The sequence below is a fragment of the Moschus berezovskii genome, chromosome 20 (assembly GCF_049115385.1).
Source record: "Moschus berezovskii isolate FMDL1 chromosome 20, NW_MosBer_1.0, whole genome shotgun sequence".
NCBI lineage: Eukaryota > Metazoa > Chordata > Mammalia > Artiodactyla > Moschidae > Moschus > Moschus berezovskii.
The window spans coordinates 34,120,522-34,143,275 of record NC_142479.1 but is presented as its reverse complement, the minus strand read 5'-3'; the positions used below and the strand labels follow the sequence as shown (position 1 = coordinate 34,143,275).

Here is a 22,754-nt window from a genome sequence, read left to right as displayed (position 1 = left end):
GATTCATGGGGTCGCGGGGAGTCGGACACGACTGAGCGACTGAACTGAACTGATAGTACGTTTCGATTGCTGTAGACGTAAATGAATTGTCGTGCTCCCCTCTGTAAGCTCAGGAAGATACAGACCAAAGTAAAACTCTGGCAAATCCCAAGAGAAGAGAAGCCAGTAGTACTCAAGTTAATGTATTAGTACTCCGTGTTTGGTGCAGTTTGATTCACTCCACTCAAGTCCAGGGCATCTGACCCAAGAACTCTGAAATAAGGATGCCGTTATCAATAACAATAACAACAACAGTCACCAGGACGGGATGGTATCTTGTCCCAAAGCCAAGAGACAGTACCAATACCACAGCAAAGCCTGCGGCCGTGAGACCCCACCGCCCTGTGCGGTTTGAGAGAGGAACTGCTGGATTCAGGATCTCATGTTTCTCGGAGCGATGCTCCCCTGGAGAAAGTTGAGCAGTTGGCAGGACGTGGAAAAGCCATCTTTGGCCGGCAGAGAGACCATTTCCTTCAGAATCCCACTTGGAGGCTGGAGTGCTTCACAGACAAGCCGCGCAGGCGGACGGCCACCAGCCCACGCGCCCGCTCCCGGGTCGCCTGGGAGACGCCCACCGCCGGGTTCGCGCCGGGCCCCGCCCCCGCCCCGCGGCTCACCCCGCCCCGCTGCTCCGGGGGCCCCGGCGCGGCGCCTCTTCCTACCTGGCTCTCTTGGGCCCCCCCACCCGCCGCCTGGCCCGGGGCCGGGGAGGGCAGGTGCGAGGCGGTTCGTTGGCCGCGCGGGTCCCCGCGGGAGGGCGAGGCGTCCGCAGTGACGGAACAGAAGCCGCGAGCGCCTCGGCGCTGCCCCCACGGCCTCGGCCGGGCGGCGGGCACTGGCGCGCCGCGGGTCGGGGGCGCAGCATCGGCGCGCTCGGGGCCCGGCGGGCAGTAGCTCCCGCCGCCGCCCACTCGCCGGCCGGCCGGGGAGCCCGGGGCAGCCTCGGGCCCAGGGGCGGCGGCGGCGAGACCCCGCCCCGCCCGGCCGGCCCGCGCCTATCGCGGTCCGCGGCCTGGTCACGCGGGGAGTGGCGCCGCGAGCTCCGGGCCGTCGCCCGGCGGCGGCCAGAGTCGCGGGGGGCCGGGCCGGGGGCGGAGGGCGGAGGGTGGAAATAGGGGCGGGCGGGCCGCGCCAGTCCCCGAGCCGCGCGCGCGGAGCCGACCGAGCCACGCCGAGGGCGCCGAGCGAGGCGGCCGAGCCCGAGCACCCATGCTGCTGCCGCTGGCCTGGGGCTCGCTCTTCTTCCCGGGGCTCTTCGGGGTCTGCACCTGGGGGCTGCGGCGCGCGCGGCCCGCCTGGACCCGCCACGACTGCGTGATGATCAGCACCAGGTACGGGGCGAGCCCGCGCCGCCGCCCGGCCGCCCGCCCCGGCCGCGCCCGCCCCGCGCCGAGCCCAGGGCGGAAAAGGGGGGCGACAGGAAGCGAGGGGGCTGCCTCCCGGGTCCGCGCCCCTCCGCGGCGCCGGCCGCAGCGCTCCGAGGACCCTGTGCGTCCTGCCCCGGAGGGAAGGAGGAAGACGGAGGTGGCTGGGGGCGGCTGCCGGGGAGGGGTGGGGGTGGCGAGAAGCGGGGGTTGGCCGCCCGCGCCGATGAGGACCCGGAGGAGCGTCTCCCGACCTCCGACATCTACCAGTGGCTTTGGGGGTCGGGAGCGGGGTGGCGGCCCTCGCTGCCCCGGCAGCCTGGGGAAAGTCAGGTTGCAGGGTTCTGGCTTCATGCCGTCCGTGGGCTGGATTGAGGGCGCTCTTCTCCACCCCACCCCACCCCGTTTCTCTTTTCTGCCGCACGTTAGGCTGGTTTCTTCGGTGCAGGCTGTGTTGGCCACCGGGTCTGGGATCATCGTCATCCGCTCCTGCAGCGACGTGATCACCGACAGGTAACATCCGATGCGGATGCCGGTTGAAAGAGACACAAATCACAGCACCGAACTCTTTCGAGGTTTCCACAGTTGAGTGGCTCACAGGCGCTAGTTCTTTATCAGCGTAAGCCATCAGACAGCTGATTAATGGCTGAAACTTGGGCACCATAATTAGTTCCCTCCTCTCCTCACCTTCTTCAGCATCGCCAGCTTAGAAATGCTAGAGAATGACATTTAGAGACTTGAGTCTGATTTAAGGTGTGTTAGAGGACAGTGTGGTCTATCACCCCAAGTTCTTTATGCGATTGATATATGTGAAAATTACTTAAAAGTGAAAGTAAGGCTTTTGATGCTTTTAAATGACCTCCCTGGGGTTCTGCTCTGGACTCCAGGGCCAAAGTATGTCCAGTGTGGTTGGCAGAACCCTCCTAAGGAAAGGAACAAAGCCCCTCATCCCTTTCCTTACAAATGCTGCTTTCCTCTTTCCTCTGAAAGATGAAGGTGATGAAGAGTTTTCTGGAGCTTTTGGAAAACTGACTCCTGTGTGTGTTAGAGCTCAGTCCAGGGCTGGGGCAGCAAGTGTGCATCCGGTAAAACATATCATAAAGACCTGGACTCTACTTCGTATAGTATTTAGACGTGTGCAATGGTGGTTCCCACCATCTCACCCCCACTTTTAAAGTCATCCTTCTCATTTGTCTTCTCAGAATCATTCTTTCTTCCTCACAGATAAATTGAAGAGCGACTTATCAAATGTGCAGGGAAAGTTAACAGCCCGTCCTGATCCCTTTCTCATGGTGACTTGCTTAATGTCCTGCTTTTTGCCTGTTGGGACTGGAATGGCAGGAGAGCCTGAGTGGGGCATCTAACTCACTGTGGCCTGCAAATTCCGTGCCTGGATCTTACTTGGGATTTGTCCTGCCATCATGATGTTTGTTCTTTTCTTTTTTTGCCTCTTTTTAGACAAGACCAGCTATTGGCAATGCACTGTAGATGCTGAGAGAAGACAGGTCAAATGACTGGCTGCATACATCTAAGGCTAACAGCTTTTGCTTGGCTGGATTCAATATGTATTTTAATTGAGCATTTTCTGATGGTGCAGCAAGCTCCCTCACTCTAGTCTGTCAGGTCAAACTTGACACCTGCCTTTTTTGCAGAGATAAAGGTGGATGCAGCCCCACAGCACTCCTGGGCAAGCTGCAGGGAGCTGCTACACATTTCAGAAAAGAGGTCTGCACACAATTAACTTTCAGTTCTTTAGCCCTGTGTCTCAGGGGCTTGGGCATCTGAGTTTGGCTTTCAGAGTCCTTCCTTTATGTAACTTTATGCCTTAGATTCATTCTCTGCTTGCAGAATGGAGACAGACAGCACCCTCACCTTACACGGATGTACAAGGATGCTCTAAAGGCACCTAGATCATCTGGGGGCAGGAAAAAAGCCTTCAGGGTTCATAGTCTGTTCATCCAAATATTTTTCTATCATATGCCCTTGAACTTTAGGCCTTCATATAGAATGTCTGTAGGTAGGAGGAGTTGTCTATGAATCTTCCCAAATTACATGCAGAATGTGATGTGGGGCCAGGGCTTTCATCATCATCTTAAAGAGATCCAGATCCTTAAAAGGTCTGAGAGGCACAGCTCTAGGCAGTTTCTCTATTTAAGCACTTACTTTTGTTTGTCTGTCTGTTTTGGCCATACTGTGAGGCTTGCTAGATCTTAGTTCCCTGACCAGTGATCTGCCAGCAGTGACAGCATAGAGTCCTAAACACAGGCCCACCAGGGACTTCCCTAAGCACTTACATTTGGACAGTAGTTTTTAACATTTAAAAGGACTCTCAGGGCTCACTAGTGGCTCAGTGGTCAAGAATCTGCCTGCCAGTGCAGGAGACACAGGTTCAGTCCCTGACCTGGGAAGATCCCACATGCTGCGGAGCAGCTGAACCCATGCACCACAGCTGCCGAGCCTGTGCTCTGGAGCCCAGGAGCTGCAACTGCTGCAGTCCTCTAGCCCTAGAGCCCATGCTCCGAAACAACAGAACCTTTGCAGGGTAGACCCGCTCACCGCAGCCAGAGAAAAGCCTGTGCAGCAGCGAGGACCCACCACAGCCAAAAATAAATAAATATAATTAAAAAAATAAAAGGACTCTCATCAGGAATTTCCTGGAGGTCCAGTGGTTAGGACTCCACACGTTCACTGCCAAGGGCCCAGGTTCAATCCATGGTTGGGGAACTAAGATCCCACAAGCCATGGTGGTATGGCTAATAAATACATAAATAAAAGGACTCTTATACTTTTGACTTTCTAATCTTCACAATGACTTTATCAGGGAAGTAAGACAAGGATTATTATCTTCATTTAATAAAAGAAGTAGTTAAGGTCCAGGCTAGTGGTAACTAAGATTATAATCCAGATTGCTTACTAGTAAATCTTTGGGGAATTCTGACAGCCACACTTTCTCATCTTACTTAATCGGTACTGTGTGCAAAATTTTAAAACCCTGGGGTCCACTTAAGGGGAGAGGTCAGTTATATTTCAGCTGAGCTTTTAGTAGCTGTTCATAGTTGTTTTAATTGGGATTGCTTCAAGAAAGCAGTGGAGACCACAGATGGGCAGTAGAATAAATATTGCATCTTTTTTTTACCTCAGTGGAACTTGGCTATTAATTTACCTGCATGGATATTAAATTTGCCATTACTTGTTTGCCTGTTTCACAACTTAAACTCATTATTTAGTTTTGCTGTGGTGAGTGTGGAATGATTCAGGAACCGGAATATGAATGGGACTCTATATTCCCAGTGTTACCTGTTCAGTGGATGGGCTCCTTTGATTAAGTTACCCGGGACAAAGGTAGAGGCCCTCAGCACCATGTGTCGTCTCTGGGGTATCAAGTCCTGAACAAGACGGCAAGCGCTTCTGATGTTTGGGTATTTGAGCCACATAATTGTGAAATGTTTCATCTACCTAACACGTGGGCGCGCCCTTAAACTTAGCTGATTTGGTAAGTCTAATGCTTCTCCAGATAGTGCATCATTTTTTTTTTTTCACATATATTTTCTGTAGAATGGCTCTTTGGGAACCAAAATTTCCAAAATTATGTAGAGACTTCCCTTCAAATCTGTTCTGGGACAGTGGTAAAACTATCATTTTGACTCAGCAAATATTGATTCAACCCCTTTGGACAAGTAAATGGGAACACTGTCTTTTGCCCTGGGTTCTCTTTGGGTATCTGTCCGATGTAAGGTAATCCTTGAGATCTGGTCTTGATTCCAGACACATTTTTCTTAATGAGTGACACTGAATTCAGCTGTGCAGTTATAAAGAAAATGGCCAGGGCTACTTCCCAGAAACTCCCTAAAGTGGGGTTGCAAACAGATATAAGAGAAACTCAACTGCTGAGTAACAAGTGGAGTTAAACCAGAAATATTGGATTTGGGCCACCTTCCAAACCAGTTTCTTGGTGGGGCGATTGAATCATTGGTAGAGGTATCTACCTCAAAGTCAGCCTGTATTGCAGTACCAGAAAATCTATTACAAATGAGTAGGCAAATAGTGATGGCAAGTCACCGAAACACAGGGTGCTGAGGGAATCCTTGCTCTCTAAGCCTTTGGCGCTTACAAGTTTGCCCTGTAAATTTAAAGAAAGTTGTTCACTCACCGTGTCAGCTCCAGCATGTTCACTGTAAAGTGTCTGGGGTCAAGACAGCTGATGAAGTACAAAGCCAAAGCAAATGTGTTTAAGTGGAGGCTGGCTGTGAGCCTTCATAATTGATACCCATAATTACTTCCTGGACCGTGTATATGCTTTCTTTCAGGCACTGGCTTGCCCGAGAGTATGTCTGGTTTTTGATTCCCTACATGATCTATGACACCTACGCCATGTACCTCTGTGAATGGTATCGAGCCGGGGACCAGAGCAGCAGACATTCCCTTACCGTTTTTCGAAACTTCCTAAGCAAAAATCGCCTCATGATCACGCACCATGTGTTCATCCTGCTTGTCCTTGTGCCCATTGCCCAGGTAATGGCCTCCCGACAGCCACCAGGTCACTCGCTTCTCTTGCTGAACCGGGCACCCCGACCGTCAGATTCCCGCTTTTCCTCCCCTTTGCTACCTCACCCGCCGCCCTCCTGCCAGCTGCTGCCACCATGTAGGGAGGAGTTACATCTGAGACTTCTGGTCCTCCTTACTGGTGATCCCCTAGCCCTCAGGGCTTCTCCAGGATTTGTCAACGGTTCTGCCTTTAGTCCATTGAAGATAAAAACCAGGGACTTCCCTGGTGATCCGGTGGCTAAAACTCCAAACGCCCAGTGCAGGGAGCCTGGGTTCGATCCCTGGTCAGGGAACTAGATCCCACATGCCGCAGCTAAGACCTGGCATGGTAAAATAATAATTTTTTTTTAAAGATAAAAATCAATATACAATACAACATAAAGACTGTTTAAAGAAATGAGAGTAGCTCCATCAACTGGTTATTTGCCCTAATAGTGCCCAGAGAGGGCTGTATACATTATTTTGATGTCACAAAAGCAGAGAATCTCAAAACAAACAGCCTCTTTAATTTCTTCCCAGATCTGATTTTTCCCCCCATAAAAAAACTAACCCAACAAGGAAGAGAAATGGGAATGCAGAGTGGGTAATTCCCGAGTCATTCCCGAGGACCTACTGGGTGACAGGTGCTTGGTTTAAAAGCTCCCAGCTTTCTAATAGTCATTAGAAATTATTAGAAATAATTAGACATGAGTTCCCTGGTTGCTCAGCAGTGAAGTATCCGCCTGCAATGCAGGAGCCGCAGGAGATGAGCGTTTGATCTGTGGGTCGGGAAGATCCCCTGGAGGAGGAAACGGCAACCCACTCCAGTATTCTTGCCTGGAGAATCCCATGGACAGAGGAGCCTGCCGGGCTACAGTCCATGGGGTTGCAAGGAGTCAGACACGACTGAAGCGACTTAGCACACACGCAAGCAATCAGACGTGATAATGAGAAACTGTTAGCCCTCTATGGTAGATGAAGAAAGTGGGGCTCAGAGAGTTTCCATACCTCGGTGGTACACTGTGCTGTTGCTGCACACTGCTGCTTTCCTGAAAGGATAAGAGGAGAAGCAAGAGGGCGTGATGCTGACAAGCCTCTCTTGACTGTATTGGGACCCTAACATCAAGCATGGGGCCTGGCGCAGTTTATGGAACTGATCTGGCTTCAGTGTCCTTGGCAGGACTAAGTGGACACCCGAAAGTGGGCTGCAGAGTTTCTTCTGGCTGACAGTGAGATTCAGAGCAAGCCCGGTGTGTGATGCAGTTGCCTCTGGACCCTGGGGGTTCCGGGCACTATGGAGGCCCCCCAGTGTGAGCTGGTCTGCACTGGCCCATTGAGTACTTGCCCCCACCCCCACCCCTGCACCCACATGGTTGCTCAGGGTTACCCTTTTCAATAGCCCCAGTTAAGAACCTTCCTTCCGGTGTTTCCTCAACCTCCATTACTTATTTCCCCTTTCCTCTTTTCCTCTGCAGAAGCTCAGGGGAGAGCTTGGGGATTTCTTCGTCGGCTGCATCTTCACAGCAGAGCTGAGCACTCCATTTGTATCACTGGGCAGAATTCTGATTCAGGCATGTATGAGTGGGGTGGCAGAAATAATGCCAAGGGAACTGACTCTGCTCTTCCTTGGAGATTGGGGGTTGGGGTGGTTGGAGAAATCCCTTTAGTGCTTCAAATAGTGGGGTAGGAGACCCCTGAACAGACTTAAAGGTCAGTTGGTCTTTGAAGCCAGTGGGGGTGAAATTGTACGTTTGATTTCACATTTGATCCAGTTCTTTATGGTGGCTCAGACAGTAAAGAATCTTCCTTCAATCCAGGAGACCCAGGTTTAATCCCTGGGTGGGGAAGATCCTCTGGAAAAGAAAATGGCTACTCACTCCAGGATTCTTGCCTGGAGAATTCCATGGGCAGAGTAGCCTGGTGGGCTACAGTCCATGGAATCGCACAGTCGGACATGACTGAGTGACTTTCACTTTATATATAATTTTTCTGGTCATAAATGTTTTTAAAATTACTTTGGGTTGCACTGGGCCTTCACTGGTGCTCTCGCGTTTTCTCCTCTAGTTGCAGTGGTTGGGGGCTGCTCATCCTTGTGTGTGGGCTTCTCATTGTCGCTTCTCTTGTTGTGTGTGAGGACTCAGTAGTTGTGGCCCTCGGGCTTAGTCGCCCCGAGGCATGTGGAATCTTCCCAGACCAGGGATTGAGTCCGTGTCCCCTGCATTGGCCGGCGGATTCTTAACCACTGGACCACCAGGGAAGTCCACAGATTTTCTAATCTGCTGATTCTGGGCTCCTGTCAGCTGGGTGGCTTTCATATCACTGCTGGAAAAATTATGGGACTGTATGCATATATCAACACAGCAGTACTTAATCATCTTTTCTACAAGTGTCGGAAAAGGAGACGCTTGACCTGTACATTGTGGGACTCAGGCTAGTTACAACCTGAAGGTGACCTTGCTTTCTCCTTCCCTCTTCTTTTGCAGCTAAAGCAGCAGCACACCCTGCTGTACAAGGTGAACGGAATCCTCACGTTGACCACTTTCTTCTTGTGTCGGATCCTCCTTTTCCCCTTCATGTACTGGTCCTATGGCCGGCAGCAGGGACTGAGCCTGCTCCGAGTGCCTTCCCACATTCCTTTCCACTGCAATGTGGCCAATGCCTTCCTCATCGCTCCACAGATCTACTGGTTCTCTCTGCTGTGCAAAAAGGCAGCCCGGCTCTTTGATGTTCCTCCAGCCAAAAAGGACAGTTGACGGCTCCCATGAGTCAGGCAGTGAGGCCGCCTCCACTCAGTATTCCCTGGACCGAATTGCAAATTGTGTCTTGGGTGGCCTCAGCCTTTTGGGTATTGTTCAGCAGATGGATTTGAGTTTTTCTAAAGGATATTCACTATCACCTCCCTCTTCTCACCTGCCCCTTTTGCAAAAGCACTTTTTCCCTTCGTAACAACTGTTGGATCCTGTCAGCTCCACTGGCAGCGAGGTGGTTTTAATGCAAAGCCCAAGGATCCTTCCTTGGGTCTTACCTCCAGGGCTCTGGGAGGTAGAAATGGGGTGTGGAAAAAGGGGTACCAAGGTGCTAAGCAGCTGGGCACCTGCCCGGTCCTAATATTGGTGGCTTCCCACCTTTCCAACCACTCAGGGCAGTATCTACACACTGGGCCAGCAGAAGCAAGTGATGACTTGGTTCTTTACATAATTTTTTGTAATGGTGGCCTGGGAAAATCACTGTGGGTAGGTAGTTTTTTTATTGTTTACTAAATAACCCGTTGGTCCTTTGCCTCATTCTCTCATCCATGTGCCGACATGAAATCCTGTCTACTGACTTCCAATCAGAAGTCTCTCTGGCGGGCTGCAGTAGGAGGCAGGGATGGGAGCCTGAAGCACCTGAGTAGGTAGGAAGGGTTTGGGTCAGCACCTCTGCAGGCTGACTTGGAAAGACCAATGTCAAACTTAGGAGCTTGTTGTCAACAGGTAAGATACTGTTCCCTTTTTAAGCACCCTCAAGCCCAGCTTCCCCCATATCTGCACATACAGGATGCTCTTGTTAAAAGCTACAGGGGTAACACAAAATGACGGCTGCTGAGCTTTTCACTGGGTAATCCCACTCTCTGACACTCCTTTTCCTATGGAGTAGGATGGACTTCAGTATTCCAAACCTGAGATGTCTCATCTAGACAGCCTCCTGATAAGCCAGAGCTTGTGGTCCAAAGCCTGTTCCTCTCTGAATTACCACCATTTAGCCACAGAAGGCTGGAGAGCAAGAGAGCAAGATAGCCCTGGCCCAAAATATGTTCTGTGGACTGAATCCTACCTACCATTTGCAAATAGCATCCTCTGGTGCCAACACTAATTATTCCTTAACAATAAGAAAGGATTTTAGAAACTGCTACCATGGAATTTCTTCCCAAGTGGTAGTGAAAAACTAGATTTTTTTAAAAAGTGCCTTTTAATTCATTGTTGTCTGTGAACTTTTTAAAGTACTGAATGTGTGACAGTGTCTCAAATTTTGACTATTTCAGTCTTTAATGGGTGCCGTTTAAAAAAATGCTGTAATTTTTTTACCGTTTTGTTTACTATCAGTATATTAATCACCCCTGTGGTGATTCAATTGCACTAATATTTTCCAACTTAATTCTCATTTGTGAAATACATTCTTGCCGACTTCCAATAAGTGACTGTGTGTCTTTGTTTCTGGTCTGTGTTCTTACCCATGTAACTGGCAGAGATGGGCTGTTGCGGGGAAAGGGCATGTGTGAGCGCTTTCAGCCTCTAGGAGGGCCTTGCTCATACCTCACTCGAAAGTGTTTCTCTAATTCATGGTGCCAAGAGTTCTAGACTTCATGCCCAGTGGTCACGTAACTTTAGGCCCTTCTTCTCTTCCTAGGTGAAGCCCAACTAGGAGTCAGGAGGGTGGAAACCCGATTGTAGGCCACAGACAGAGCCAGCCCACTAACCTGAACCTAAAGGTGTGGGAGGGAACCCGAATACTTCCTCACTATGATGGGGAGTATGGATCTGTCCTTCCTTGCCTCCCAATTAAACACCTCACCAGTCCTCCGAGTTCTGTAATACATCCTGGACAACCTTAAATTCGCCTTTTCATGCCTCTACACACACCATCTTCTGCTCCCACGTTTTTCAAAACCATGACAACCCATCCTTGGAACACGTCTCTGCTGTGTTTACCAGTTTCAGTACAGCCCCTTTGGGATCCAGTGAATAGATGGAGTTAACATGGGGGGGCAGAAGTTCTTAACTCAGGACACCCATTTTCCTGAGGTCACTGACCTACCCCCCAACACCTAGTGTTCTTGGCCCAATCTCCTCCTCTTACAGTGGCTGCAGGCCTTGTGGGCACACAAATCACTTGGCCAACTGGTAGCAGAAAAAGAGTCCTTTTCCTAGTTCCTGCCCTTTCCAAGACACCACAAAGTGCTTCTTAAGAGTTTCAGTGCAAAAGAATGCACGTGTCTTGTAATCTGTCTACCTGAGCGTTTCACCTTTAGATTTATTTCTAGGGAGAAGTCCAATGATGAACATGTTCCCCCAGCTAAGAGATGAGGTCAAGCTGAGCCCGGTTTCAGTGTATTGAGGAGCCAAGACCATTGAGGAGAAAGACTCAAAAGAGGCAAGGTGAAACTCAAGAGAATTTTATTACAACCTGTATGTTACAAATACATAAGAAACTATTTTCTTTACACTGTCTTTGTCTTATTTTGGGGCTTGTGTACAATTCCACATGACTGAAAAGTTTCTGCTTCTCTGCTCCAGTCCCCATCGAGCCCACCAAGTGGAGGCCCGGCTGTTTTCTGACCCATGGAGGTCAGAAGTTGCTGATCTTCTGCAGGAGGGTTTGGCGCCACTCCTCGGGGCTGATGTTCTCGGCGATGGACTTTAAGAAGCGCTGCTCGTTTACTTTCTGGAGCAAGGAGCTGACGGAAGGGTTGGTCTTGCTCAGGGTTTCGTAGCAGGTGAGGATCTCCAAGGCCAAGACATAGAGAGGTTCACAGACCTCCTGGTGGACCATGGCCATGATGTGCAGAACATGGCAGAACACCTGGGTATAGAAAAACAGGGTTTCCTGGGTCAGGTCCTGCTCCTGTCCCTGAGCCCAAGGGCCAACTGACTGTATCAACCGAGCGGAGTCCAGGAGATTGGTCAGACTGTTGCAGAGGAGCCTGACCACATGGCTCCAGCCCTCCATGGGGAGCCAGTTACGGCAGCTCTGGCTGCAGAGAAACTGAAAAGCTCTAAGCAAGAGGACAGAGAGTTGGAGCTCCTGCGCAAAGGGCTTCAGGTTGAGCAAGGGAACGAACTGTATATATTCCAGGCTGTAGGGGACGTGCAGGAGTTGCTTCTCCAACAGTCTCCGGGTCAGCTGGTGAAGGCACTGCCATTCCTGGGGGCTGCACCATGGCATGACCTGCACCAGGGCCACCAGGAAGCCCTTGCTGAACAACCTGACCTCCTCGGGGTTGCCCACATCCACCACCAGGAGGGCGAGCATCTGCTCGGAGATGCTGCTGGAGATGGAGGAGCACTCCATCCAGGCCAGGAGGCCTGTGCCGGGCCCGTACCCGGGGTGGGCCTGTGAGGTCCACTCGTCCTCAGAAAGCTTACAGATCTCAAAGAGCGTGGCTGGCACCTCGCACTTGAAGTGGCCCTCAAAGAAGCTCTTCAGTCTCAGGCCCACAGTCCAGTCCAGCTGCTCCAGCTTCCGGTGGAGCCAGGACAGGGACTTGACCCAGGTGTCCGGGGAGAAGGTGTCGGCGTTAGCTGAGACCACCTCGCAGAGGAGCTCCAGGATGCGGATGGCCAGGTCCTTCCCGTCCAGGGGGAGGCAGCGCTTCTCCTTGGGGAGCTGCCAGTATTTGCTGAAGCCATCAAGGAGCTGGCACAGGCTGAAGATGAGCGGGAACGGAGAGCAGGACTGCAGCCAGTATTCCTCCAGGTTCGTGCTTCCTTCCAGAGTCTGGACGAAGATCCTCAGACTGAGGTCCACCTCTTTGACCTCCAGCATCAAGAAAGGCAGGACGAACTCCTTTAGTACCTCATCCGGCTCAAGCAGAGCAGCGACTGGAATCCCTTGGGGCTTTGTAGGACTCACCAGGCAGTTCAGGAGCTCCAGAAACTGCTTCTCCTCTCGGGGTGTCGAGAGCTTGGTCCAGACCGTTTCTTTGAGGCAGGACACCACGAATGTGGTGGAGCGATCTGGCCCCTGCTCTTCTGTGAAGCGGAGGGCAGGGAAGGCAGTGAGAATCTGAGCCAGGAACTTGTGGGTGCCAAGGTTGACCACGGCCATGCTGCACACTTTCTTCACTGTGATCTCTGGGTGTAGGATGACCAGGCGGGCCACGGAAGCAACAGCCTTAGCCAAGCCCTGTTCAGAGGCGCTCTGTGTGAGCTGGTTGAAAGTCGTGTTGAGATCCTCCTGAAAGCCCTCCAAGTGAGCTAACAATTTCTCGGAGAGGCCCTTGCGCCCCCAAGAGAGCAGGACCCCCGAGAGGACTTTATTTTTATCTGGCAGCGAGAGGTGTGCGTAACACTCCAGGATCAAGTCGACCACCTGTTTGATCTGCGTTTCGGAGACGGCCCTGTCTATCGTGCTGACTTCCATCACCGTCTCCAGCAGCTTTAACACCAGACCTGGCTCTCGGAAGAGAGCCCGGTTGTTGAGCAGGCAAGACAGCCACTCATCCGAGAAGGCCCACTTCCTCTCGGAGGCGAAGATGTAGCACATCTCCATGTGGCGGTCCATCTTCTGCTCAATGATGGCCATGGCGATGGAGGCGGTGATGTCCTGCTCACCGCCCTTGCTCCTCACCACCCTGTTCGTCTTCCTCAGGAAGTTCCCCACGCACTCTGCCAGCTCAGAGACCACCTGCCTCTCCTCCTTGGCCAGGCTGGTGGTGTCCAGGTAGAGCTTCAGGTTCTGGCTGAAGGAGGTCAGGCTGTCGCAGAGCCGGAAGCTGTCATAGCTGGTTCCCTGGCTGCTGCTGAGCAAGGCCTGTAGCTCCTCCCCCCACTCCTGCAGCAGACTGCGCAGGAACTCGAAGCCCACAAAGATGGTCTCGCTCGGCAGCCTGGCCAGGGAGGTCAGGCTGATGTCCCGCTCCGCCTCCTTCACCTTCTCTGCCAGGGCCTGCTGGTGATATGGGTTCTGGGTGTCCGAGTTCCACACGGAGATCACTGTGGCCAGCTTGTCCAGGTACATGGTTGCGGACACTTCCTGGGGGTCCTCCATCAGTGCAAACACAGTCAGCATGTCAGCCAAGTTGGCTAAGGCGCAGCACTTCATCCCGGGGCATAGGATCCTGTCCTGGATTTGTTTCAGCCCTGTGAGCAGCATGGCCAGCAGGGGCATGGTTGGACATACATCTGGATCAGACTTGAACCTCTTCGGGGGGTGGGAGAAGTCATCGGAGGAGGACAGGTACTTGTGGGCCATTGTCCGGAACTGGGAGAGCAGGGGGTCCTGTTGATTGCCCTTGTGCTTCATCATTTCCCACCAGACGTCGAGGAAGAAGGCCACGTCCTTGGAAGAAGTGTCGATGGTCATGTGCTCCAAAAAGCGCTCTAGTTCCGCACGGCACACAGTGGTAGGCAGGGCCATCAGGAGCTGGATAAAGAGTCCAGAGGCTTCCAGTGACTTGAGCAGCTCAAAGAGGACCGTGTGATTGATGGTGGGGATCATGTTGCCCACAGAGAAGAACACATCTTCCTGCCAGCGGGTTTCCATGTCAGAAGGGGTGACGGGATAGGGCTGTAGAACCTTGGCCCAGATGATGATCAGTGCTTTCTTCTTCCAGGTGAAGGGCTGGGAGCAGGCCGTGGCAGAGGAAATCTCCCTCAGGGCCTCCACAATGGGGCGCCCAACGTGCTCCCAGTCAGACTTGGTCAGTTCAGCCAGCGCTTTGGGGCGGAACAGCTGCTCAGCCAGCAAGAAGCCCCCATGCAAGATAGTCATTTCCTCACAGATATTCAAAGGTCCTGCAAAGACAGAAGTCCAACAGGATAAAACGTGGTGAAAAATTTTCCAGAACAGTAAGCAGAGGTTAGAGAGAGAGACAGCAGTTGGTTGGTGGGCTGTCATGATTAGGGGTACAGATGATAAGGGTTCTGAATGAGATCGGTGGGCACGGGGAAAAAGGGGTTGCTCCAGGAGCCGCTGCAGAGCTGGAGTCAAAAGATTTACCTAAGGAATCAGAAAGGACTCCCAGCTCTCTAGGGGTTTCCCTGGTGGCTCAGTGGTAAAGAATCTGCCCGTTAATACAGGAGACTTGGGTTCAATCCCTCGGTCAGGAAGATTCCCTGGAGAAGGAAATGGCAACCGACTCCAGTATTCTTGCCTGGACAGAGAAACCTGGCAGGCTAACAGTCCAGGGGGTTCACAAGAGTCGGACATGACTTAGCGATTAAGTAACAACAACAAAGCTCTCTAGCCTGCAACTGGGAAGACAACAGGCACCACTGGACTCAGGGAACACAAGAAATGGGGTGGGAGGGAACACCGATCGGTCATTTGGAGTTTGAAGGTAGAACATTAGAGATGTCCTCCGGTCCGTCCAGTCAAGGCTATGGTTTTTCCAGTGGTCATGTATGGAGGTGAGAGTTGGACTGTGAAGAAAGCTGAGTGCCGAAGAATTGATGCTTTTGAACTGTGGTGTTGGAGAAGACTCTTAAGAGTCCCTTGGACTGCAAGGAGATCCAACCAGTCCATTCTAAAAGAGATCAGTCCTGGGTGTTCATTGGAAGGACTGATGCTGAAGCCGAAACTCCAATACTTTGGCCACCTGATGCGAAGAGTTGACTCACTGGAAAATACCCTGATGCTGGGAGGGATTGGGGGCAGGAGGAAAAGGGGACAACAGAGGATGAGATGGCTGGATGGCATCACCGACTCAATGGATATGAGTTTGGGTAAACTCCGGGAGTTGGTGATGGACAGGGAGGCCTGGAGTGCTGCGATTCACGAGTTCGCAAAGAGTCGGACACGACTGAATGACTAAAGTGACTGAATGGAAACAGGGGGCTGGAAAGTCGGCCTTGAAATGCGACTCAAGGAGTCTGCCTGGAGGTGAGGCCCTCCAGCCAAGGATGGACCAGCAGAGGCTTTGGGGAGGAAGTGCTGAGAGAGAGAAAGAAAACACAAGGACAGGACCAAACTACAGCAGCCACCAAGGATGCACTGCAGGACACAACACTGAGCTTTTAAGTAACAGTATAGACTAGGAGGGGCCTGGACCGGCGCTGTGGGCACAGCCGCACTCAGACAAGTCCTAAGCCCTGCCTCCCTACTTTTCCCTAAAAATCTTGTCATGCAAATGGACTTCAAATGGTCTGCCTTTTAAGGAAACAATTCAATTCCTACAACTTTTTCCATCAAAGAGAATAAGCCACTAAGGGTCCTGGTTTCTTTTGTAGAAACCAAGAGGAAAATAGATAAAAAAAGATTGCACCTGATTCAGAAGAGTCCTTCCTTCAGCGAGCCATGAGTCAACACAGACTTAGCAAGGAAGGGGATGTTTGCTGCTGCTGCTGCTAAGTCGCTTCAGTCGTGTCTGACTCTGTGCGACCCCACAGATGGCAGCTCTGCCATCCCTGGGCTTCTCCAGGCAAGAACTTAGACAGACATATATTAAATCCTAGCTCAGCCATTCAAAAGCAGTATCATCTTGGACAGATTACTTCTTTGAGCTTCCCTTCTGCATGCTGCTGCTGCTGCTGCTAAGTCACTTCAGTCGTGTCCGACTCTGTGTGACCCCATAGACGGAAGCCCACCAGGCTCCCCCTTCCCTGGGATTCTCCAGGCAAGAACACTGGAGTGGGTTGCCATTTCCTTCTCCATAGGTGGGCATAATACAGCCTGCACATTATGACTGTGAGGGTCAAATATTAACAGTATATACTAGTCAAGCCCTTGGCATTGGGTCTGTGCCCACTGTTGGCTCCCAAACCCATCTCTCAGGGCTGCTAAGGGTTAAATAAGATATAGCTACAATGAGTCTGACATGACTGAGCGACTGAACAACAATGAGAGTCAGGACGAAGGGCCTGAGACTTTCCTGGTGGGCCAATGGTTGTACCTCCAGGCTCCAGTGCAGAGGGCCAGGCAGGGTTCATTCCCTGGTCAGGCGACTAGACCCCACATGCTCAGCTAAAAGATCTCTCATGTCACAACTAATACTGGGTGCAACCAAAAAAAAGAAAAATCCCTGATTAGGTGCTTGATGAGCTCTGGTTCCCCCAAACCTTTCCGCCGTTGGCAGAACTAGAATCTTGCCCCCAGTTCTTTGCCTTCCTCCAGCTCAGAAACATGACGCAGAGCTCTCGAAGGTCTATTTCTTTTGGCTGAGAAACTAAATCACTGTACAAACACTGCTCACTCTTCAGTATTCCTGACTTCTCCCCTCTTTCTCAGGGCCAGTCCCTCGTGCCTCCAAGGACACAGCTTCTCCACCTTCATGGGCCAGGGTTCCCTCCTGCCCTTTCCATTAGGAGCGTAAATCCACTGTTTTCTGCTGCAATCTACTATTCCTGAGGGCATTCCACCTGGCTGCGCAGTGGCGGAGGCAGACTCCCAGGAAGAGCTGGGTTGCTGAGGAGTCTCCCTGGGGGTTCTTGGCCTTCTTTCTGGCTCAGGCTGCTCTGCCAGGGCCCCCAAATAGGCTCCCGTCTGACTGTAAACTTAATTTTATTGCACTATCCGCTCAGTTGAGATGTTTGGAAACAGAGACTCACCTTCCAGGGACATTTGTGCTAAGGAGTAAGTCCCAGAAGCAGTTAATAGCTGGGCAAATCCCAAGTGTTTTATCACTTACGGTTAACTGGTGCTTGTGAGTGCCCACTCCTTATGTTGATTAAGTGCTTACTCTGTACCAGGCACTGTGCTGGTTGGTATGCATATAAGATCTCTTTTGATGGTCACATCAACCTTTTGAGGACCATTCCTGTTTCAGATATGGGAACGTTAAGGATCAGAAGCAATTTGCTCAGGACGTCAGAACTCCAAAGCGGTGGCGCTGGGAGAGAGATCACCGCAGCTTCAGGTTCCAAACTCTTCCAACTCTACCCTCCCACCATGGAGGAGCTGGCTGGGGGCAGGGTCCAGAACATTCCTCTACTGCTACTGCTGCTACTGCTAAGTCACTTCAATCGTGTCCGACTCTGTGTGACCCCATAGATGGAAGCCCACCAGGCTCCCCCGTCCCTGGGATTCTCCAAGCAAGAACACTGGAGTGGGTTGCCATTTCCTTCTCCAATGTGTGAAAGTGAAAAGTGAAAGTGAAGTCGCTCAGTCGTGTCCGACCTTTAGCGACCCCACGGACTGCAGCCTACCAGGCTGCTCCATCCATGGGATTTTCTAGGCAAGAGTACTGGAGTGGCTTGCCATTGCCTTCTCCGGAACATTCCTCTACAGCCTCCTAATACCTTAGGAAGCCTCACCCCAGCTCTTCCAGGACAGCCTCCATGTCTCAGGCCCTTAAGAGCACGTCTGGCGGGAGGGGGGTGGCGCTGGGCAAGCAGCTGCAAATTTATACCAGCTCCCCACTCCCTTTTCCCAGACCTGGCCTCTGAGTATTCAAGAGGCACGTGCCACCTCGGCTGCTGCAACAGGCGCCCACAACCGCTGGCCTGAAGAATGCTAGTCCTGCGCAAAGGCACCAGGCTCGACCCTGTACACACGTGACCTCAGTGAAAAGCTGCCCAAACTCTGTGAAACGGATATGGTATCATCTCCTCCTATCCATGAGCACCTCAAGAGAGTCAGACACTTGCTCACGAACTCAGCAGCCGTTCAATGAATGAGACTGTGATGGATCCAAGCGGATTCTCCCAGGCGCTCCCGGAGCCCGGCCTTTTATAAAGCTCGTGCCCGAACCTGACAACTCTCGGGAACGCAAACTTCTCATCCGCTGGGCCCTTCACGTGTAAAGGGGTCCGGAGCTGGCCAGTGGCGGGCGGAGGAGTTCTGGGCTAGAGCCCGGCCTCCCGACCCCCGGTCTCCAGGACACCCTCGCCTTCCCAACTCCCTCCCCGGCCCGGAGGTCTCCCTGAGCCCAGGCCCGCTCAGCACTGCCTGGTCACCGGTTGTGGGACCGCGGCCCACGTGGGTCCGAGCCTGGGAAGCCGATCACCCACCTAGGTCCATGGCGGCGACTCCGGCGGCGGCGCGGGCCGCCCCTCCTCTCCGCGCTGAGAGGGCGACGTAAGCGTCACGGCACAATGGGCGGCCCCTGGGGGCGGGGCAATGGGGCTGTGCCTCGGCCCCAGCCCGCAGTCTCAGCTCGGGCTCCAGGCGGTACAGACCCGGCCTCCGCCGCCCCGCGCGCACGCGCTGTCCCACCTAACCGCCGGCGGCGTCAGGACCACCAGGCCCACAGCGCCCCCTATCGGCCGGAGCCCTCGCACCAACGAACAGGCAGGTACCCGGCTCCGCCCCGCCCTCTCCCAAGGCCCCGCCCACCCCAGGCCCCGCCCCGCGCAGCCGGGAGTCAGTGCAACCCCGGTTCCCTGGGTTCCAGTTGGTCCTTCCCGTTAGCTCTGTCCTTGGCCTCGCATTCTCCAACATCCTGTAACCCGACCCCCGCCACAGTTCACCCTCACTAAATACCCCTCCCAGGCTGCCCACTAACCAGCATGGACACACCACTCCGAGAGCCTTCCTCCCCCGCAGCGGGGCTCCTGTCCCACTCCCAACACGCGTGGTTCTCAGCATTCTTCCTTCTGACAGCAGCAGTTGCTCCATTACTTTCTGGCATCACAAACACCTTTGAAATGTTAACGGTTGTCCTTCTTCGCAGAAAATGCACGGTGCGAGCCAGAACGCCTGTGTGGGAGATGTAATCCAAGGGGCCCCTGTTTGTAATCTGTACTGTAAGAAAACCCACGCTTGACGCCTCACTGAGAAAACACACCCATATCCTCTGTCCTTCCCACACATTGTTTTGTCTCCCTTTCCCTCCTTCCCGGCCTTAATCACCAGCCTCGAATGTTTCTCTCTATCCTCCAGCTTCTAGTGCCGGATACCACCTAGAAAGGACAGAAGGGCCCAGCCTCAGCACCCGCAATGTGCCAAGTGGAGTTTGAGATGGCCTGCGCTGCCATCAAGCAATTGAAGGGGCCGGTGAGCGATCAGGAGAAATTGTTGGTGTACAGCTATTACAAACAGGCCACCCAGGGCGACTGCAACATCCCGGCCCCACCTGCCACCGACCTGAAAGCCAAGGCCAAGTGGGAGGCATGGAATGTAAATAAAGGGATGTCCAAGATGGATGCCATGAGGATCTACGTTGCCAAAGTGGAAGAGCTAAAGAAAAATGAAGCTGGTTAGGGAGGACAGAGTAGCAGGGCAGCTCAAGGAGGGAAGGAGGCACTTTAAAGTCCTTTTGAGGGCCGAAATGTCCGGAGGCTTTAACAACCACCGTAGCTGTGAGACCTCAATAAATCACTTTAACTGCACGATAGTGACTGCTGTTGCCAACTGATGAATGGTGTCTGTGTGATAAAAAGTGAGAGTCCTGGGGGGAGGTATCCAAAATGTATGAAAAGGATCTCTCCTTGAGGGGACAGTTTTGTCGAAACTGGCTTTCTGCAGGATTGAGTTCCCAGCCTTCCTTTTCCCAGAGCATATGTAGATATTCAGAAGCAGAGGAGCTGGGGCAGAATCACACTCTGACTTTGAGGTCAGTGAGACCATTCTCCTGAGGTTCAGCCTCTGGGAAGGGGAGGGGGAGAAGGAAGGAAAGGAGTCTGAGGCCCCTTGTCTCTCCAGGGACTGTTGATTCACTATTAACCCAACATATAGGGGTGGGGGTGGGGGTGGGGCCTGGTCTTCCAAAAAACTGAAGTCAAGTCCACTACCAAAGCCCCTACTGAACACAGGCCTGGTGTTCTTAATGTTCTGAGGGAAGTCACACTTTGAAATTGATGCATCACAACACAGCAGTTGAGAAACACTGGAATGGATGGTTTCAAAATCCCAGCCTCTGAAAGACACATTTAAGACCATGCAACCAAATTTTTCTTGGGACCAGTCCCTTAGCTAGCCTTGATTTCTGCTTGGGAATGTTTGTGGGACACTATGTATACATATGTAAGTGGGATTTGTTTGGGGAGCACAACACATCCCTTGACCTGTGCTGGGGCTAATGCACCTAAGCTCAGCATCTCCTCTTAGTGTTTTCATGGAGTCATCAATGCACAATGCTGCCCTGAGACAGGAGTGCTAAATGATATTATTAAAGACATTCCAGAGAAGAAACTCGGCTGTGGCATGGAATTTCCCAATACTCTCCTCAATTAAAAACTATTTTCCTAGCTCATGATATCAGGCCAGCTCCAGTTCATGGAGGACTCTTTTAACAATAGACGTAACAACCATAAAGAAGCCTTCAAAGGGTAAAAGAAACCAGATCTGGCCAGGTACCTCCTTCAAGAACTTGTGTTCACATGTTTTCAAAAAGTTGCTGCAGACTAACCGCCATTACCTAAGAATCAATACTCAGGATACCTCAGTGACTATAAAGGACTACTCCTCTTAACTATAAATTGGACAAGACCCATGCTGTACAACGGTGCTGTTCTCTCTGGAAGATACTATGAATACATTTTGATGCTTTTAGAACCATGATTCACATTAAATGTGAATTAATAGTAAAAATAATAATAGAACACCTTGTTCCAAAATATGTTGTCAATTTAGGTGCTGCAGTATATAGCCATACCATTGTGTAAATCATTATAAAACTCAATAAATTATACCATAAAGACTCTAGACAGCAAATGCAGAATACTTTCTCTTTTTTTAAAGTAAGGTATAGTATACATTGTGCTAAAATTTTGGGAGAAAGGGAGAGAAAGAACGTATGTGTATGCTTAATGAGGAGAAAGCGGGTATGGGATTGATGGGGAGGAGCAAGGCTTTTCAGTAAGTACCTTTTTAAACTTTTTATTTTTGAACCACTGACTCTATTACCTTATAAAGAGGTCTGAGGCAAGGGTGCTTCTTTACTTCTCTTTAAGGACAGAGTAATAAATTTTCCACAGATTTCCCAAGGGTAAAGTAAAGCTTTCTTAGACCAAATTGAAATTTCCCATCAACTTCTATCATAAATTTCAGTGGACAAGGGGGAACCCTCCTGGAAACTCTGCTAGACCACAATGACATCGTGGGACAGGTGAGATAGGCAGAAAGTCACATTAAGGAGCACTGAAAGCCCCTAGCTTTGCTAATTCCATCCCAATGTCAGACAAATGTGGATTTCATACTAACTCTCCAGGCTAACCTGGGAGAACTCCCATATCACAGTCTCTCTGGATTTAAACCCAAGAGATATTTGAACTTCAACTTAATATATTAGGACCACAACCCTGAAGGTTGAAAAAACAAAATCACTACTCTGAAAACACAACTCTGGAGAAACGGAGGAACTTTCCAATTTCATCTGTTTAAAAACACCAGCGTGGACAAAACCATCTTTAAACCTTTACATCCCCAGGGGAAGGAAAGTAATAACTTCTGGTTTAAAATTAGCAGCTGCCTTGTGCAGAGGTCAACTTTTGGACTGCTTGATAAAAGGTGAAAGTGGTACAGTAAATGGTTTTAGGATGAATAAAATATTAAAGACTGCAACAAAGGCAAAATGACAGGCAATGAGAAATAAAAGGCGGCTGATATCATAACGCTAAAATGCCCCAGACAGATAAAAAGCATTCAGTTCTCTTGTGCAGAGCTGAACATTTAAGAGAAAAAATTGGGGGTAAGATAAAGAGGAATCTAGCGTCTGTTTAGTACTTAACATAAACCACTTGTTTTACTATAACGAACTTAGAAGGCCACATCAGGAACTTCCCTAGTGGTCCAGTGGTTAATACTGCATACTTCCACTGCAGGGGGCGTGAGTTCAATCCCTTGTCAGAGAACAAAGATTCCACATGCCTTGCAAAACAGTGTGTGTCTAACACACTGGGAAAAATATAGTTTCTTTTCAGGAAAACAGTATTACTAGAGAGAAATATCAAGAATTACTTAATAATCTAACAGAAAATCTGAGAATTAATGAATCAATCTAAAGAAGACACACAAGGCATTTATTTACTTGATTATTCAAAACTCATATAATAATTTCCCTATGCATAGGAAAAAGGTGAACCAATTGTGGACAGGAGGAACACAGTGTGGTTTGCAATGAAACTCACAATTGGTTTTAGAGGCTATGATTTACAAGTAATTTCATGTATATTGTGCAGGAACTGGTAACTTCTGAGTCAGTCCTTTCCAATCTCCTTAGTTTCTTCCCTAAAGTGTGAAACTGACCACCAC

At 51.1% G+C, this 22,754-nt stretch overlaps 3 protein-coding genes across 4 annotated transcripts; 2 read left to right on the top strand and 1 right to left on the bottom strand.

The window, feature by feature from the left end:
- Positions 1 to 845: 845 nt before the first annotated feature.
- On the top strand, positions 846 to 10,100 carry TLCD3A (TLC domain containing 3A). The gene is made up of 5 exons (XM_055402945.2): positions 846 to 1,370; positions 1,833 to 1,916; positions 5,711 to 5,915; positions 7,403 to 7,498; positions 8,411 to 10,100. The coding sequence occupies exons 1-5, from the start codon at positions 1,249 to 1,251 to the stop codon at positions 8,678 to 8,680; spliced, it is 777 nt and encodes a 258-aa protein (XP_055258920.1). The 5' UTR covers positions 846 to 1,248; the 3' UTR covers positions 8,681 to 10,100.
- Positions 10,101 to 11,063: 963 nt separating this feature from the next.
- GEMIN4 (gem nuclear organelle associated protein 4) lies at positions 11,064 to 19,473 on the bottom strand. 2 transcript variants are annotated; one of them, XM_055402880.2, is made up of 2 exons: positions 19,066 to 19,473; positions 11,064 to 14,419 (listed from the first exon to the last, which is right to left on the bottom strand). In XM_055402880.2, exon 2 carries the CDS (start codon positions 14,394 to 14,396, stop codon positions 11,253 to 11,255), a length of 3,144 nt encoding a protein of 1,047 aa, XP_055258855.2. In that variant the 5' UTR covers positions 14,397 to 14,419; positions 19,066 to 19,473; the 3' UTR covers positions 11,064 to 11,252. The 2 variants fall into 2 exon arrangements, with proteins under 2 accessions (XP_055258855.2, XP_055258864.2); XM_055402889.2 differs by lacking the exon at positions 19,066 to 19,473 and adding an exon at positions 18,572 to 18,723.
- Positions 19,474 to 19,499: 26 nt separating this feature from the next.
- LOC148774677 (diazepam-binding inhibitor-like 5) lies at positions 19,500 to 19,891 on the top strand. Its single transcript, XM_088828751.1, has one exon. The coding sequence runs from the start codon at positions 19,500 to 19,502 to the stop codon at positions 19,761 to 19,763; it is 264 nt and encodes an 87-aa protein (XP_088684877.1). The 3' UTR covers positions 19,764 to 19,891.
- The last annotated feature ends 2,863 nt before the right edge of the window (positions 19,892 to 22,754 follow it).